At 44.0% G+C, this 15790-nt stretch overlaps 1 protein-coding gene across 9 annotated transcripts in view; it reads right to left on the reverse strand.

Annotated features, from left to right (window-relative positions):
- Positions 1-247: 247 nt before the first annotated feature.
- The window catches only part of PNPLA4 (patatin like phospholipase domain containing 4), a 34251-nt gene continuing 18708 nt past the window's right edge, over positions 248-15790 (reverse strand). For 7 of the 9 annotated variants that reach the window (XM_019823526.3, XM_011291599.4, XM_011291598.3 and 4 more), the window contains 3 exons: positions 15146-15211; positions 1219-1371; positions 248-495 (listed from right to left, as the gene is read on the reverse strand). In XM_019823526.3, the coding sequence (XP_019679085.2) occupies positions 364-495; positions 1219-1371; positions 15146-15211 (351 nt within the window). In that variant the 3' untranslated portion in view covers positions 248-363. Of the gene's footprint in view, positions 496-1218; positions 1372-11364; positions 11931-15145; positions 15212-15790 lie in introns of those variants that run through there. The other 2 variants (XM_019823527.3, XM_045050980.1) reach the window with 2 other exon arrangements.

Here is a 15790-nt window from a genome sequence, read left to right on the forward strand (position 1 = left end):
TCCCATCCACCCTCTACCAGGCACAATCACGTCCACCCATGAGAAGCAAACCTTTGCTCCTCCGACCCTGGTGACACTGGCATGTCACAGAAACGCCCGCGTGTTTCACCGCAAAAACATGCAGCCACATTCTGTGTAGGAAGACAGCATTGGTGGCGGTCCTGTTTCAACATTCCATGGTTTATCCAAATTGCTGACCCTTCTAAATCTTTCAAAGGACACGAAAACTAGTAATCAAGAATCCTGATAGGCTTTTTAAAAAAGGGATTTAATTAGAAACATCCATCCAAAGCCATGTGGATAAAAATGAGGGGGAAAAAAAAAGGCGTGAAATCTGTTTTGCATTATAAACTTTGAAGCTTTCTATTCAAACCAATTTTCTTTAAGTAAAAACTTAATGGTGTCACCAAAGCCATGTTGATACAGAGATTCCATTTTCCTCTTGCTTGGTGGAAAAAGGGCTTGGTTCAGCCTCACCAAGTTAGCCACAGACAGCTAGAACAGAAAGACAAATTGAAGCTATGAGACATTACAGTACAGGGACATGTAACCTGAGATTTCTTATCACAGGTACAATTAGGGGCTTAAAAAGTCTGTAGGAGAAAAATCCAACTTGAAAGGTTAACTTCACCCACAGGCTAGATGAGGGTCTCTCGGTCTTGATGCTAGTGACGTGTGGGGACACATACTTGTGCGTCGTGGGGGCTGTCTGCGCATCACAGGATGTTGGGCACCAGTCCTGACCTCTACCCCCTGGATGCCAGGAGTGCCTAGCAGATGTGAGAAGCAAACGTGTCCAGGCATCGCCACTGTGTCCTAAGTGTAATATCACCTCGGGGTGAGAACGATTAGACGAGGTTAAGGAAGTCAATATGTAAGTTCTTCAGTCGAGTTTTCCTCCAATACTTTGTGACACTTAATTATCACCATGTTTTTAAACCAATAAACGATCTAATTTAAACTTGCCCTGAAATTCTCCCACTAGTTTACTGACCTGAAGAAGTGAAGAGAGAAGAACTTTTCACAAACGGACAGTAAATGGTGACAGGTCTGCATACTCACATCCGTATGCATAACATGTATTGGAAACTAGTAAAAAGCCATGTTACTGAGAACACGCAGTTTGTACGTAACATTATCAACGAGCTTCCAACATTTTGGAAGCGTGTGGAAGTTCTTAGGCAGGTGATTTCAAATATCACTGAACACAGCACTCACCATCATGTCCTGTTTGGCGATATTAACGTACACATTCAACTGCCCTTTGTCCTGCGGGGAGATGTCCAGTCGTCCACTGAAGGGTGAGATGGTCACCGTCCGGCCGACAGGGAGGATGGGAAGGCCGTTGGTGAGGCCTCCATCCACCCACTTCTGTGGAAAGAAACAGCCCGTGTTGGCACATGTCCATGAGACACGTCCCACGTGGAGCAGAAAAACACAGATTTTTCAACAGGACTCCTTGCTTGTAATATCATCGAAGCCTCTTCTATGCTCTTCAATTACTGTTTATGGGGACTAATCCGATGGGTGATTTTTTTAATCTTTCTACACAGATCATTTACCCATAGAATGAGAAGCTGACAGAAATCAGGAAACTTCTCCAATTGTTTAAAAACTTTCAGGGGCGCCTGGGGGGCTCAGTAGGTTAAGCGGCCGACTTCGGCTCAGGTCACAATCTCGCAGTCCATGAGTTCGAGCCCCGCGTTGGGCTCTGGGCTGATGGCTCAGAGCCTGGAGCCTGCTTCCGATTCTGTGTCTCCCTCTCTCTCTGCCCCTCCCCCATTCATGCTCTGTTTCTCTCTGTCTCAAAAATAAATAAAACGTTAAAGAAAAAAAAAATTTAACAACTTTCAGAAGAGGGGCACCTGAATGGCTCAGTCAGTTAAGGATCCGGTTCGTGGTTTCAGCTCTGGTCATGATCTCACGGTTCGTGAGTTCAAGCCCCATATCAGGCTCTGTGCTGACAGTGCGGAGCCTGCTTGGGATTCTCTCTCTGTCCCTGTCTCTCTGCCCCTCCCCTACTCCCTCTGTCTCTCGCTCTCAAAAATAAATAAATTAAAAGTTAAAAAAAAAATTAAAGCTTTCAGATTATTTTTTTTTAAATGTTTACTTTTGAGAGAGACACAGAGTGCAAGATGGGGAGGGTCAGAGAGAGGGGGAGACACCTAACCGACTGAGCCAACCAGGTGCCCCTAGTAGATTATTTTAAATACGACGTACCTAAATTTTTATGATGCCGGTGGATGCATGAGAAGACATGTAATAAGACTGGGGCTCACTATTTAATCAGAGTAGAAAGCCATGTTTACAGTTGATCCTGAATAACCAACCAGCAAATGGGACGTTCCATTTTTGTTATAAGAACTAGACATTGGCATTTCCTGTAGCAAACTTAAAAATAACCACAACAACCAGAAATCCTTCTATTTCCAAAGTGGCACCTTGAGTTTCAGATGTGAGTTTTTATTTATTTTTTTTTCAGGTTTTTTTTTTTTCAGTTTGTTTGTTTATATATTTATTTTGAGAGAGAGACAGCGAGCATGAGCAGGGGACAGAGGGAGGGAGAGAGAGAGAGAGAGAGAGAGAGAGAGAGAGAGAGAGAATCCCAAGCAGGCCTCGCAGAGTCAGCACAGAGCCCAACGTGTGGCTAGAATTCACAAAACGTGAGATCACGCCCTGAGCTGAAATCAGGATTCGGACGCTTCACCGAAGGAGCCACCCAGGCGTCCCGAGACATGTGGTTTTAAAGCCAGAAAGAATGAGAAGCACCACATAAAAAACAAACAAACAAACAAACAAACAAACAAAACCAGACATTACTCACAAGAGGCTTCTTTGTTTTCTTTCAGACCCGTGCCTAATGGAGACGGATGGACAGAGCAGGTAAGGGAAGCTTTAGAGGCTTCCGCACAACCGTGTGGTGAAAGAGACAGAGAATGAGCAGGGGAGGGGCAGAGAGAGAGAGGGAGACACAGAATCCGAAGCAGGCTCCAGGCTCCGAGCCGTGAGCACAGAGCCCGACGCGGGGCTCGAACTCACGGACCGCGAGATCACGACCTGAACCGAAGTCGGGTGCTCAACGAGCTGAGCCATGCAGGTGCCTCATTATGCTGTCCATTTCAGAGCCACAGAGTGTCAGGCCACCGTTGTTCCAACGTGAGGACATAATCTGCTATAACAATAAATAAACGTGTGTGTGTGTGTGTGTGCACACACACAGCTGAAGTGCAAAATCTCCAAGTTATATCTGTGATTGGAAATAGCTTTCAGTTGATAGTCGCAAAAAAAAAAAAAAAAAAAAAGTCTAGTAATGGTTGACAAGCCCCCAGAGAAGAATCCTCACTGCAGAATTCTGCAGGCTGAGTTTCCCCTGAACATTGAGAATGTCACGTAGGGAAACCATATCTGTGCTGCTCAGCGTAGAGGCACAGGAGGGAGGAAGGGTTAGTAGACAACGTCCTGAACTTGGTTAAAACACACACTCATTTTGTTCTAAGGTGTCTTTTTTTTAAATGTTTTTTACTTGTTTTTATTGCTAAAGCTGGTGACTGATCAGCACTGCACTGTTTGCAATGGCTTTGGCCAGCAGCAGCTCCCCCAAAGGGCATAAAGGTAAATGACCAGTGGACCCTGTGTTGAAAAGTGGAGGGGACTGCATTTTGCTGTTGCAGAAAACAGAAGCAGATCAAGATGAAAAGAAAACCGATCTGCACGATTTGCATGTCATTATTTTTAAAAGAATGTCACATGCCTTACCATGTAATTACATTATATAGACACACATTCATATGTGGTTGTGTGTGTTTAACTCCCAGACTCGTATGTGTTTGTGTGTATTGTGTGTGTATATATATATATATATATATATGCTTATATAAACAGGTTTTTTTTATGTTTATTTTTGAGAGAGGGAGAGAGAGAGCGCGTGTGCAGAAGCAGGGCGGGGACAGAAAGAGAGGGAGACAGAGGATGCGAAGCCGGCTCTGTGCTCACAGCAGTGAGCCCGATGTGGGGCTCGAACTTATAAACCATGAGATCATGGCCTGAACTGAAGTTGGAGGCTTAAGTGGCTGAGCCACGCAGGAAGAATTTTTAAAAGGGAGATTTGCAGTGAGAAGGCCCTAAAATATGCGGTTCTGTGCCTTATGGTCTCAGAGCTTGCTTTTGTCTTATTTTTTTTCTTTTGCTTTGGGCATGGATACCAATTTCTATAATATGTTAACAACTACAGGAAAAAAAACACCTCCCCAAATTATCTTTCATAGTTTCAATAGGATATTTGACCAATGACGTAGAACTGTGCTTAGTTTTCATCAAGGGATATCAATAATATGTACCTTGTGTCATGGGACTTGAGAGCTCATGTGACTTCACTCAATTTAAGGGAAAGAGGGCAGTTTGGCTCATCCCACTGCCAAGTGTTCTAATACATCACAGGGTTAATGAGTGCTGTTTCCGGGAACTGAAGTCTTTGTCCAGATTTGCTTCACTCTTGTTAGCTGATTCTGATTGCATAAAGGACTCTAGGAAACGTACAGCTTATCTGATGACTTGACTGAATGTGCAGCAGACCAGCACCTCTCTCACCGTGACCCTGCCAGCTCGGGCACTCTGGACGCAGCACCTCTGGCTGCTGATGCATGCTCTAGGGAATGGATCCAGACCATTCCCCCAAAACCGCTCGTTCGTTCTCTTTCTTTCTTTCTTTCTTTTTCTTTCTTTTTCTTTCTTCTTTCTTTCTTTCTTTCTTTCTTCTTTCTTTCTTTCTTTGTTTCTTCTTTCTTTCTTTCTTTCTTTTTCTTTCTTTCTTCTTTCTTTCTTTCTTTGTTTCTTCTCTTTCTTTCTTTCTTTCTTCTTTCTTTCTTTCTCTTTCTTTCTTTCTTTCTTCTCTTTCTTTCTTTCTCTTTCTTTCTTTCTCTTTCTTTCTTTCTTTCTTCTTTCTTTCTTTTTCTTTCTTTCTTTCTTTCTTTCTTTCTCTTTCCTTCCTTCCTTCCTTCCTTCCTTCTTTCTTTCTTTCCTTCCTTCCTTCCTCTTTTTCTTTGTTTCTTTTCGTTCTTTCTCTTTCTTTCTTTTTTTAATATATGAAATTTATTGTCAAATTGGTTTCCAAACAACACCTAGTGCTCATCCCCAAAAGATCCCCTCCTCAATACCCATCACCCACCGTCCCCTCCCCCACCCCCCATCAGCCCTCAGTTTGTTCTCAGTTTTTAAGAGTCTCTTAATGCTTTGGCTGTCTCCCACGCTGACCTCTTTTTTTTTTTTTCCTTCCCCTCCCCCATGGGTTCCTGTTAAGTTTCTCAGGATCCACATTAAGAGTGAAAACATATGGTATCTCTCTTTCTCTGTATGACTTATTTCACTTAGCATAACACTCTCCAGTTCCATCCACGTTGCTACAAAAGGCCACATTTCATTCTTCCTCATTGCCAAATAGTATTCCATTGGGTATATAAACCACAATTTCTTTATCCATTCATCAATTGATGGACGTTTAGGCTCTTTCCATAATTTGGCGATTGTTGAGAGTGCTCCTATAAACATTGGGGTGCAAGTGCCCCTCTGCATCAGCACTCCTGTATCCCTTGAGTAAATTCCTAGCAGTGCTGTTGCTGGGTCATAGGGTAGGTCTATTTTTAAATTTTGAGGAACCTCCACACTGTTGTCCAGAGCAAAACCGCACATTCTTTCAGGCTCGCTGATTCCAGCCAAATCGCTAGTAACAACAGTAACAGCGGTAAACATTCCTTGGCCCCGAATTAAAAGTGGAAATGTTTTGTATCCAGTGTGGTCTAGTTGAAATGCCTGCCTCGTAAGTACTGCTGTCCGTGAATTCTCTGGCTCTTTGCTACCGATTCCTCCAAGTGTTCCGTGCTGCCCAGCTCGCAGCCAGCATTCCGTAAGGTGCGAACGACTGCCGTGGGCTTCTGTGATTCCAGAATCTTTCACAGAAAAAACAAAAAATAAGAAAACAAAACCCCTGTGCTGTTCTTCCCATGACGGTTTGGTATCACTTATAAAGGGACTTTGGTGACGGTCACCATCATGCATGTGTCAGGTCTTGTCAAAGTTTGGGGTACACACTGAGGTGCCCTGGGAACCTAGGAAGGACACGCCCGGGGTTTAGGAAGTTGAGCACTTCTTGTGAAGTAACTAAAGGGGAAAAACGTAAGCAGGTGATGTCCACAGCGTGTGCCTGGATGCGTGGTGGGCACTGCGCTACGTCCATCCGGGAGAGAGTCTCCAGGCACGGCTGAATTGTCTTCAGGTGTATCTTGCTCGAAAAGCAGGTGAGTACAGGGGTGCCTCTGTCGGTTTGGCAGCCCACTCTTGATTTTGGCTCAGGTCATTTGGACAGTTAGTGAGTTCAGTCCCTGCTCGGGCTCCATGCTGACAGCACGAAGCCTGCTTGGGGTTCTTTCTGTCCCCGTCTCTCTGACCCTCCCCTGCTCTCTCTCTCTCTCTCTCTCTCTCTCTCTCGAAATAAATTTTAAAAAAGCAAGTGAATACAAACCACTTTGTCAGAACAAGCAATGAAACGCTGATGTCTATAATTATTTTAAGTACCAGAGCGCAGGGCTTAATGTTTGATAGAACGTCTCCCCTATTAGTTTCAATGCTGTTGCATAGGAAGGTCATGCTGGTGTAGTCAGATTCCTCACTTGATAGAAGCAGAAACTGAGGCTTGCAGGGTCACTCACTCTAAGTTACAGGCTGGCAAACTGCGGCTGCTTCTGCAAATAAAGTTTTTTTTTTTTTTTTTTTTCAACGTTTATTTATTTATTTTTTTTTAATTTTTTTTTATTTTTGGGACAGAGAGAGACAGAGCATGAACGGGGGAGGGGCAGAGAGAGAGGGAGACACAGAATCGGAAGCAGGCTCCAGGCTCCGAGCCATCAGCCCAGAGCCTGACGCGGGGCTCGAACTCACGCACCGCGAGATCGTGACCTGGCTGAAGTCGGACGCTTAAACGACTGCGCCACCCAGGCGCCCCTGCAAATAAAGTTTTATTGGCAGACAGCCATGCCCTTCCGCGGAGACACTGCTGTGCTGCTTTTGCACTAAAACAGCAAAGCTGAGTAGCTGGGTCAACAGACACTGCACGCCCCACACGCCAGGGCGCTCACTACTCAACGCTTTACAGAACGTGTTTCCCAGGCACGGCCGCGGGGTGCGCGGACAGAAGGGGTGCAGCTGGCCTTCTCACCTCCCTTCTTCCTTCACACACACCGTAAAGCGGCCGTGTCAGAGGGAGGCAGGGAGGATCACAGTTGTTTTCTGCAGCGGCGCCTGGGGGGCTCAGTTGGCTGAGTGTGCGACTTCTGCTCAGGTCATGATCTCACCGCTGGGGGGTTCGAGCCCCACCCCAGACTCTCTGCTGTCAGCATGGAGCCTGCTTCCATTCCTTTCTCCCTCCCTCTCTCTGCTCTTCCCCAGTTCGTGCTTTCTGTCTCAAAAATAAATAAAAACATCAAAAAAAAATTAAAAAGGGGCGCCTGGGTGGCGCAGTCGGTTAAGCGTCCGACTTCAGCCAGGTCACGATCTCGCGGTCCGTGAGTTCGAGCCCCGTGTCAGGCTCTGGGCTGATGGCTCAGAGCCTGGAGCCTGTTTCCGATTCTGTGTCTCCCTCTCTCTCTGCCCCTCCCCCGTTCATGCTCTGTCTCTCTCTGTCCCAAAAATAAATAAAAACGTTGAAAAAAAAAAGTCCTATATCCCTTAAACTCATTGGAAAGTATTTCATAATTCCTGTCTTTGATTGAGATTGTTGTGACGTGTGAAAAGCCATGGTCCCAATATGATTGTAGGTAACTTTCAGATAATCAAATGGGTGTGACTGTATTTAAAACATCTAAAGCATATGCCTTATTTTCTTTTATGATATAGAGGACAGATAGTGATGTCCCACAGAACATTCTTGGGTTTTGTTTTTGTTTTTTTTTTTTTAATGTATTATTTTACTTATTTGAGAGAGAGAGAGGCATGGCAGATAAAGAATCTGAATCAGGCTCCAGGGTCTGAGCCGTCAGCACAGAGCCCGATGCGGGGCTTGAACGCACAAACCATGAGATCATGACCTGAGCCGAAGCCGGATGCTTAACCAACTAAGCCAGCCAGGTGCCCCTGAACACTTTTGGTTCTTGATTGTCAAAATAGAGGGGAGGGAAAGACAGAAAGACAAGGAAATACCCACTCCCCAAAATGTAGGTCAGACCCTCCCATTAGAGAGAAAGAAATGCAGGAGGGGACAAGAGATCTATGATCCCTTCTTAATCACAGGGAGACAACTTAAAATAAAACAAAAAAAATTTAAGAAGAGGTTAAAGAAAAAAAAACTGTTCAGTACTTCTACTAAAGATTATTGGCACATTGTTGTCTTAACTTTTGAATTTCTGATTTTTGATTCAAAAATGATGACTTTAGGTACTTACATTTCAGAAAATGCTAGAGGTGTTTAGCTAGTGACAGTATAAATGTTACATCAAAAATATTCCCTGGAACACTAACATGTTTTTCCAAACCGACAGTGCAAAAACTTTTAGGACGTTGCTGAAAACTAAGACCTTCTCCGTCGGAATAACGGACTTGATATCCAGATTCCCGTCAAGCCTAATCTGGCTGGTCGCCAGGCCAGTTACCACTTACTGTTGACTGTGTTGGTGACTGCACCACCTATCTGTGTGAAACGTCTAAGTCACGAAGAAATAGACGTGGGAGAATTATGGTAACAGTTATATACAAATACGTAGTAACAGTATTCCACGACGGTCTTTCCCACAAATATGTCAGTAATGAAAGAATTAATAATCCATATCCCATACAAAATGCTCAGTAGACTGGAATAATTCAGTGTTAAATTTTCTCTAGATAATACACAGTCAAAATATTGCCTGAATTCTAATTCAGACAAGAAAAAAGAAAAAAAAAACACCCTACAGCTTGTCTTGTGATGTGCATACCATCAGTTCTAGAGATGATCTTCTTCTGTTATCATGACCAATTAGACCATTGCCAATGCTAATGCTATCCCTTAAAAAACCAAACCAGACAACTTGTTAGTTCAGACCTCCTCTTGAAAATGCTCATGCTTGTTCCAAATTGATGTCAAGAATTGTGAAAACGTGGCGTTTTCTGAGGATGCACACTCAGAGGCCAGATATGCTGACTGAAGATTCCTGAGTAAGAAATACAAGTCTGACCTTCAATATGTTTCTGTTCTTCATTCATTTATTCAGCGGCTAATGACTATCTACCATAAACAGGGTCCTAAAAACAGGTCTTAGAAGAGGAAGCCAGGAGACCTACAAGAACTTTAAAAAAGTTAGGGAAGGGGCTCCTGGGTGGCTCATCCAGTTAAGAGTCCGACTTTAGCTCAGGTCATGATCTCATGGTTTGTGAGTTCAAACCCTGCATTAGGCTCTGTGCTGACGGCGTGGAGCCCAGCCTGCTTGGGATTCTCTCCCTCTCTTTCTCTCTAAATAAATAAACAAACAAATAACTTTTAAAAAAATTAGGGAAGGGGCTCCTGGGTGGCTCATTCTGTTAAGAGTCTGACTTTGGCTCAGGTCATGATCTCATCTTTCGTGAGTTCAAACCCTGCATTAGGCTGTGTGCTGACGGTGTGGAGCCTGCTTGGGATTCTCTCCCTCTCTTTCTCTCTAAATAAACAAATAACTTTAAAAAAAAATTAGCAAAGGGGCTCCTGGGTGGCTCATCCAGTTAAGAGTCCGACTTTAGCTCAGGTCATGATCTCATGGTTTGTGAGTTCAAACCCTGCATTAGGCTCTGTGCTGACGGCGTGGAGCCCAGCCTGCTTGGGATTCTCTCCCTCTCTTTCTCTCTAAATAAATAAACAAACAAACAACTTTTAAAAAAATTAGGGAAGGGGCTCCTGGGTGACTCATCCAGTTAAGAGTCTGACTTTGGCTCAGGTCATGATCTCATGGTTCGTGAGTTCAAACCCTGCATTAGGCTCTGTGCTGACGGTGTGGAGCCTGCTTGGGATTCTCTCCCTCTCTTTCTCTCTAAATAAACAAATAACTTTAAAAAAAAATTAGCAAAGGGGCTCCTGGGTGGCTCATCCAGTTAAGAGTCCGACTTTAGCTCAGGTCATGATCTCATGGTTCGTGAGTTCAAACCCTGCATTAGGCTCTGTGCTGACAGTGTGGAGCCCGCTTGGGATTCTCTCCCTCTCTTTCTCTCTAAATAAACAAATAAACAAACAAACAACTTTTAAAAAAATTAGGGAAGGGGCTCCTGGGTGACTCATCCAGTTAAGAGTCTGACTTTGGCTCAGGTCATGATCTCATGGTTCGTGAGTTCAAACCCTGCATTAGGCTCTGTGCTGACAGTGTGGAGCCTGCTTGTGATTCTCTCCCTCTCTTTCTCTCTAAATAAACAAATAACTTTAAAAAAAAATTAGCAAAGGGGCTCCTGGGTGGCTCATTCTGTTAAGAGTCTGACTTTGGCTCAGGTCATGATCTCATGGTTCGTGAGTTCAAACCCTGCATTAGGCTGTGTGCTGACAGTGTGGAGCCTGCTTGGGATTCTCTCCCTCTCTTTCTCTCTAAATAAACAAATATCTTTTAAAAAAAATTAGGGAAGGGGAGCCTGGGTGGCTCAGTCGGTTAAGTGTCCGACTTGGGCTCAGGTCACGATCTCAAGGTTCGTGAGCTTGAACCCCCGCGTCGGGCTCTGTGCCGATAGCTCAGAGCCTGGAGTCTGCTTCGGATTCTGTGTCTCCCTCTCTCTCTGTCTCTCCTCCTCTCATGCTCTGTCTCTTTCTCTGTGTCAAAAAAAAAATAAACATTAAAAAAATAAAAAAATAAAAAAAAATTAGGAAAAGGAAATAGACATCAGACTACGTCAAATAACTACTAGACAGGTTAGGAAGGAATTATACTATTAAGTTAATCTTCTGCCTTACGAAAGTATGAAACTTATTTAAAAAAAATTTTTTTTTAATGCTTATTTTTGAGAGAGAGCGAGCGAGAACGCACAAGTGGGCCACACGGTATACTCACCAGGCCGCACCACCACAGGGCACTACTCTGCCTCCTGCTGCTGCTGTCACCTCAGTCACTTCAGAAAAACCACCAAATCCTGCCAACCAATCAAGACCTGACTTCCACAAAAACACTAAAACCTAGAACAGGAGACGTGTTTTCAGCATGATGGAATTTTTTTCTGTAAGTTAAGTCATAGGAAAAGCTCACACCCACTGGCAAATGCTGCATTTAAATCAAAGTTTGTGTTTGGCTGAAAATGGAAAGATTCCAGCAAGCAAGCTGGCCTACAAATCCTACAGAAACTGTGGGAGGCTCTCAGGCTGAAAGAGCATCTGTGATGAGCACGGAAGGAGGCCAGAATGTTGGTAAGTGTGTGCACACGTGCACAAGGTCTCCGAGGGTTCTGTCACTCACCGTGTGCTCAAGACCCCCTCTTTGTGGACACCAGTAAATCACAACGGAAGCCTGATGCTTTCAGGAGACCTTAAAATTAAGTAAGTGTCACATGTCTACTTTGCACAGACACGGGTAATGGGCAGCAAACTAGGCAGACTGGGGCAGGAGACACGGCAGAGACACAAACGTTGCAGATCATCCTGGGAAAGGTGCCCACTCACTAGCTAGGTGACCTCTGTGAAGTCAAATGCACATCTCTGAACCTCCCTTTCTCCTCGTCTGCAAAATACAGCGCAGTCATCCCGTGACAGGTGAGGGGGTTCTGTTGCAGCCAATAGAAAACGATAACAGCATGAGTTGTACTGCTTTTTCCATTACAAGGAAAATGGAGAGTGGACTGGTAAGGGTGGCCTCCCCAAGTCGTTCAGGGCACGTCTTTCCAGCTCACTCTGCGGCCATCTCCATGGTGGTATTGGTGACCTCATGATGCAGAATGGCTGCTGCAGTTCCAGTCATCACAGCTAGGTTCTGGGCAGCAGGAAGTAAAGAAAGGTATTCAAGCTCCCTTCCTGTAAGTCCCACAGTAATCCAGCTTATAGCTCACCAGCCAGCACTTAAATGGGAGCCTCACCTAGCTACAATGGAAGTCTGGAAATGTCCAGCCAACCACTCTGATTCTGTCATAAGGAAGGAGAGGAAAGTTCACGGTGGAAGAAAGCTAGAAGCCTCTATCACCTGCACCTCATTCATAATACCTTTACTAGTATTTGTACAGGAAACTGTTTAGCATAGCGTTAGAGCATCCTTGGCTTCTGGGGCTCAGCTCTATTGTAACTTTTTTTTTAAAATTTATTTTATTTTGGGAGAGAGAGAGAGAGAGAGAGAGAGAGAGAGAGAGAGAGAAAACGCCAAGCAGGCCCTGCACTGTCAGCACAGAGCCTGATGCGGGGCTCAAACTCACGAAGCGTGAGATCATGAGCTGAGCCGAAACCAAGAGCCTGGCACTTAACTGCCTGAGCCACCAGGCGCCCCAGCTCTTGTAACCTTGCTTCCACCCTCCCTTTCTGAAATTCCCACCTCCTTTCTAGCACATTCTGCATCTACAGCCTCCCTGCTCAATTGCTACCTCTTAATTATTGATCATGTTGGCAATTCTGGGGACTCTTGACTCCCCAACCCCCCTTTCATAACATGTCATCTCTAAGACACCTTAGAGTTTTTTTGCCCATTTCTATCATTATTATATATTCTATGTTTAGCCATTTCTATCATTATTATATATTACACAATCATACTTTGAAGTAAAATCATTACATTTCAGATCATTATAAAGTTAGTTTATAAGATAACATTGATTTTGGTACCATCTTAATAAAAATTTATAGCTAAAAATAAATGTTAACTTTTACTCCTATCCTATAATAGGAGGGAAAATGCTATTGAACTTAAAGTAATTACAATAAAGTACAGTACCTCTCAAAATTTTAGATGGCAACATAGCTCATACTCCTTGGGAACTAAATACCTGTTAGGTCTGAGAGAAAGTACCAACAGTAGGGGAAAAAAAAACAAAAAACAAACCCAACCCTGCTTTCCATGAACTGATGTTTAAATTATTTTATGTTGCTCTTAAAAAAAAAAAAGATCACGGGGCGCCTGGGTGGCGCAGTCGGTTAAGCGTCCGACTTCAGCCAGGTCACGATCTCGCGGTCCGTGAGTTCGAGCCCCGCGTCAGGCTCTGGGCTGATGGCTCAGAGCCTGGAGCCTGTTTCCGATTCTGTGTCTCCCTCTCTCTCTGCCCCTCCCCCGTTCGTGCTCTGTCTCTCTCTGTCCCAAAAATAAATAAATGTTGAAAAAAAAAATTAAAAAAAAAAAAAAAGATCAGTGTATATTTAGTTTCTAAACAGTCACAAAGAGGGTTTTAGCATTCTGTTTGGACTATATGCCTATGGCTATAAACAGAGCTGAACTGAACTGTCCTTCTTAGGCTCTGCAACTTTGCATCTACACGGCTTTTCCGGTTACTTAACATCTCTGTGCCTCTCTCTCCCCGTGTGTCCCTTTAGACAACAGTCCTGGGGCAGACCAATTTGGGCCCAGAAGTGTACAGGAAGCAAGGCAAAGGCCTGGAAAGACCAAGAATGCTCAAAGCAAGAAAGTCAGGAGGGCTTGCGAGATCACAAAAATCGATGCCTTTGTTGTGAGATCACCAATTCCTTGAGTAGAGGTACTGTGCACAGGGCCCTCGAAGTCCCTGAGTGAGTGAGTGAATGAATGACAGATATCAAACATTTTTCATGTATTCACTTAGGAGTAAGTGCATATGATGTATATATATATACTAAATAAAACAAATGGCATTTATTCATCTGTGAATATGTGCCTGATCTTGGCTATGTGTTAAATAGATACTATATTGCATTATACAATATGTATCTCTAGTATGTGTTAAATAGATGCTGTATTTGATTATAAATACATATCTCTGGTATATATTAAATAGTGTATTTGATTACAAAATGCATATTTCTGGTATGTGTTAAATAGATATTCTATTTGATTATAAATATATATCTAGTATATTTTAAATAGATGCTTATATTTGATTGTAAATATGTATCTCTGGTATATGTTAAGTAGATACTGTATTGGATGATAAAATGCATTGCTCTGGTATGGGTTAAATAGATACTGTATTTGATTACAAATACGTATCTCTGGTGTGTGCTAAGTAGATACTGTATTTGATTATAAAATGCATAACTCTGGTATGTGTGAAATAGATACTGTCTTTGATTTTAAAATGCCTATCTGTGGTATGTGCTAAGTAGATAATTTATTTGATAAAATGCATAACTCTGGTATGTGTGAAATAGATACTGTCTTTGATTTTCAAATGCCTATCTCTGGTGTGTGCTAAGTAGTTAGTGTATTTGCTTATAAATACGGATCTCTGGCATGTGTTAGAGAGACAGTGTATCTGTTCTCCAGTGTGCGCCTGTATGCAGGAGCCAGAGAGGGTAGGTAGGATAATGAACCTTTACTGCAGTGGCTGCAGAAGGCAGGGAGGAGCTGGCCCACAGCCCCGGCTGAGAGCAGGTGGCAGGTATTAGCTCACCTTTCCCTCCCTCCCTCTCTCTCTCCCTCCCTCCTGCCTGGAGTGCGGGGGGGGGGGGGGGGGGGGGGGGGGGGGGGGGGGGGGGCCGCGGCCCAGAGGAATCCTGCCTGGAGTGCGGGGGGGGGGGGGCCGCGGCCCAGAGGAAGAGAGCAGTCCTGGATTGCAGGGGAAGTGCAGGGCCGGGGAGGGGCTTGCTGCCTGGCCGGGGGCTCCTGTGGGGGTTGGGGAAGGGGAAGGAGTGGGTGCTGCTGGGGAGGGGGTGGTCACATGCAGAGCCCTGAGGCTTTTCCCAGCTGGCAGCTCAGCTCTGCCTGAAGGGGCTGTAAGTAGGAGTTTACTGTTTTAAAAATTCTTTTAGTCTTTTTTTTTTTTCTTTTAACAAAAGGGATAAAATGTATAACCAGATGGAAAAAGGGGCATCCCCATCATTCTGAGTGTCGAGGTCTTGCTGCCATGCCTGCCGTACTTGATTTCTTTTCTGTTAAAAACAAAATTATTTACAAAAAAAAAAAAAAAATCATATAAACTGATTTGGAATCACCAGCATAATGGTAAAACTGGATCCTTGAAAGGAAACGTATTAATCCAGGGAATCCTGATGATTCATCAGTTAAAAGAAGGTTACCTGCCCGTTGTACTCCACTGGTTTCAGGCCCGCGTAAATGGGCAGGAAGCTGCTAGCCAGGAGAACCTTGAGGAGGAAACAGAGAAACAGCCCGCAAGTGTAAGCGTTCACACACAAAACGCACTTGATGTATTAGTAAAACATGTTACGTTTTTCCAAAAATAACAATGTTCACTGTAAAAGATTAAGTTCTATACATTTTTTTTTAAATTTTTTTAACGTTCATTTATTTTTGAGACAGAGAGAGACAGAGCATGAACGGGGGAGGGGCAGAGAGAGAGGGAGACACAGCATCGGAAACAGGCTCCAGGGCTCGAACTCACGGACCGCGAGATCATGACCTGAGCCACAGTCGGCCGCTTAACCGACTGAGCCACCCAGGCGCCCCAGTTCTATATATTACAACTGCACACCAGACACAGTTAAGGAGAAGGTGACACTTCTACTGTCTGAAAAGACCATGAACACAGAGGCGAGATTCCATGTTCTGTGACTCAACTGACTTCACCTGAGTAAAATCGCTATTTTAATTGCAGACGACCAGGTCATTAGAAAATTTAACTTCCAGGGAGGTCTACATTCGTGAGCACGTACAGGCTGCAAATAAATTATTCACGATGCTCTGTCATAGGCTATAAAAATCAT

The sequence above is a fragment of the Felis catus genome, chromosome X (assembly GCF_018350175.1).
Source record: "Felis catus isolate Fca126 chromosome X, F.catus_Fca126_mat1.0, whole genome shotgun sequence".
Taxonomy (NCBI): Eukaryota; Metazoa; Chordata; class Mammalia; order Carnivora; family Felidae; genus Felis; species Felis catus.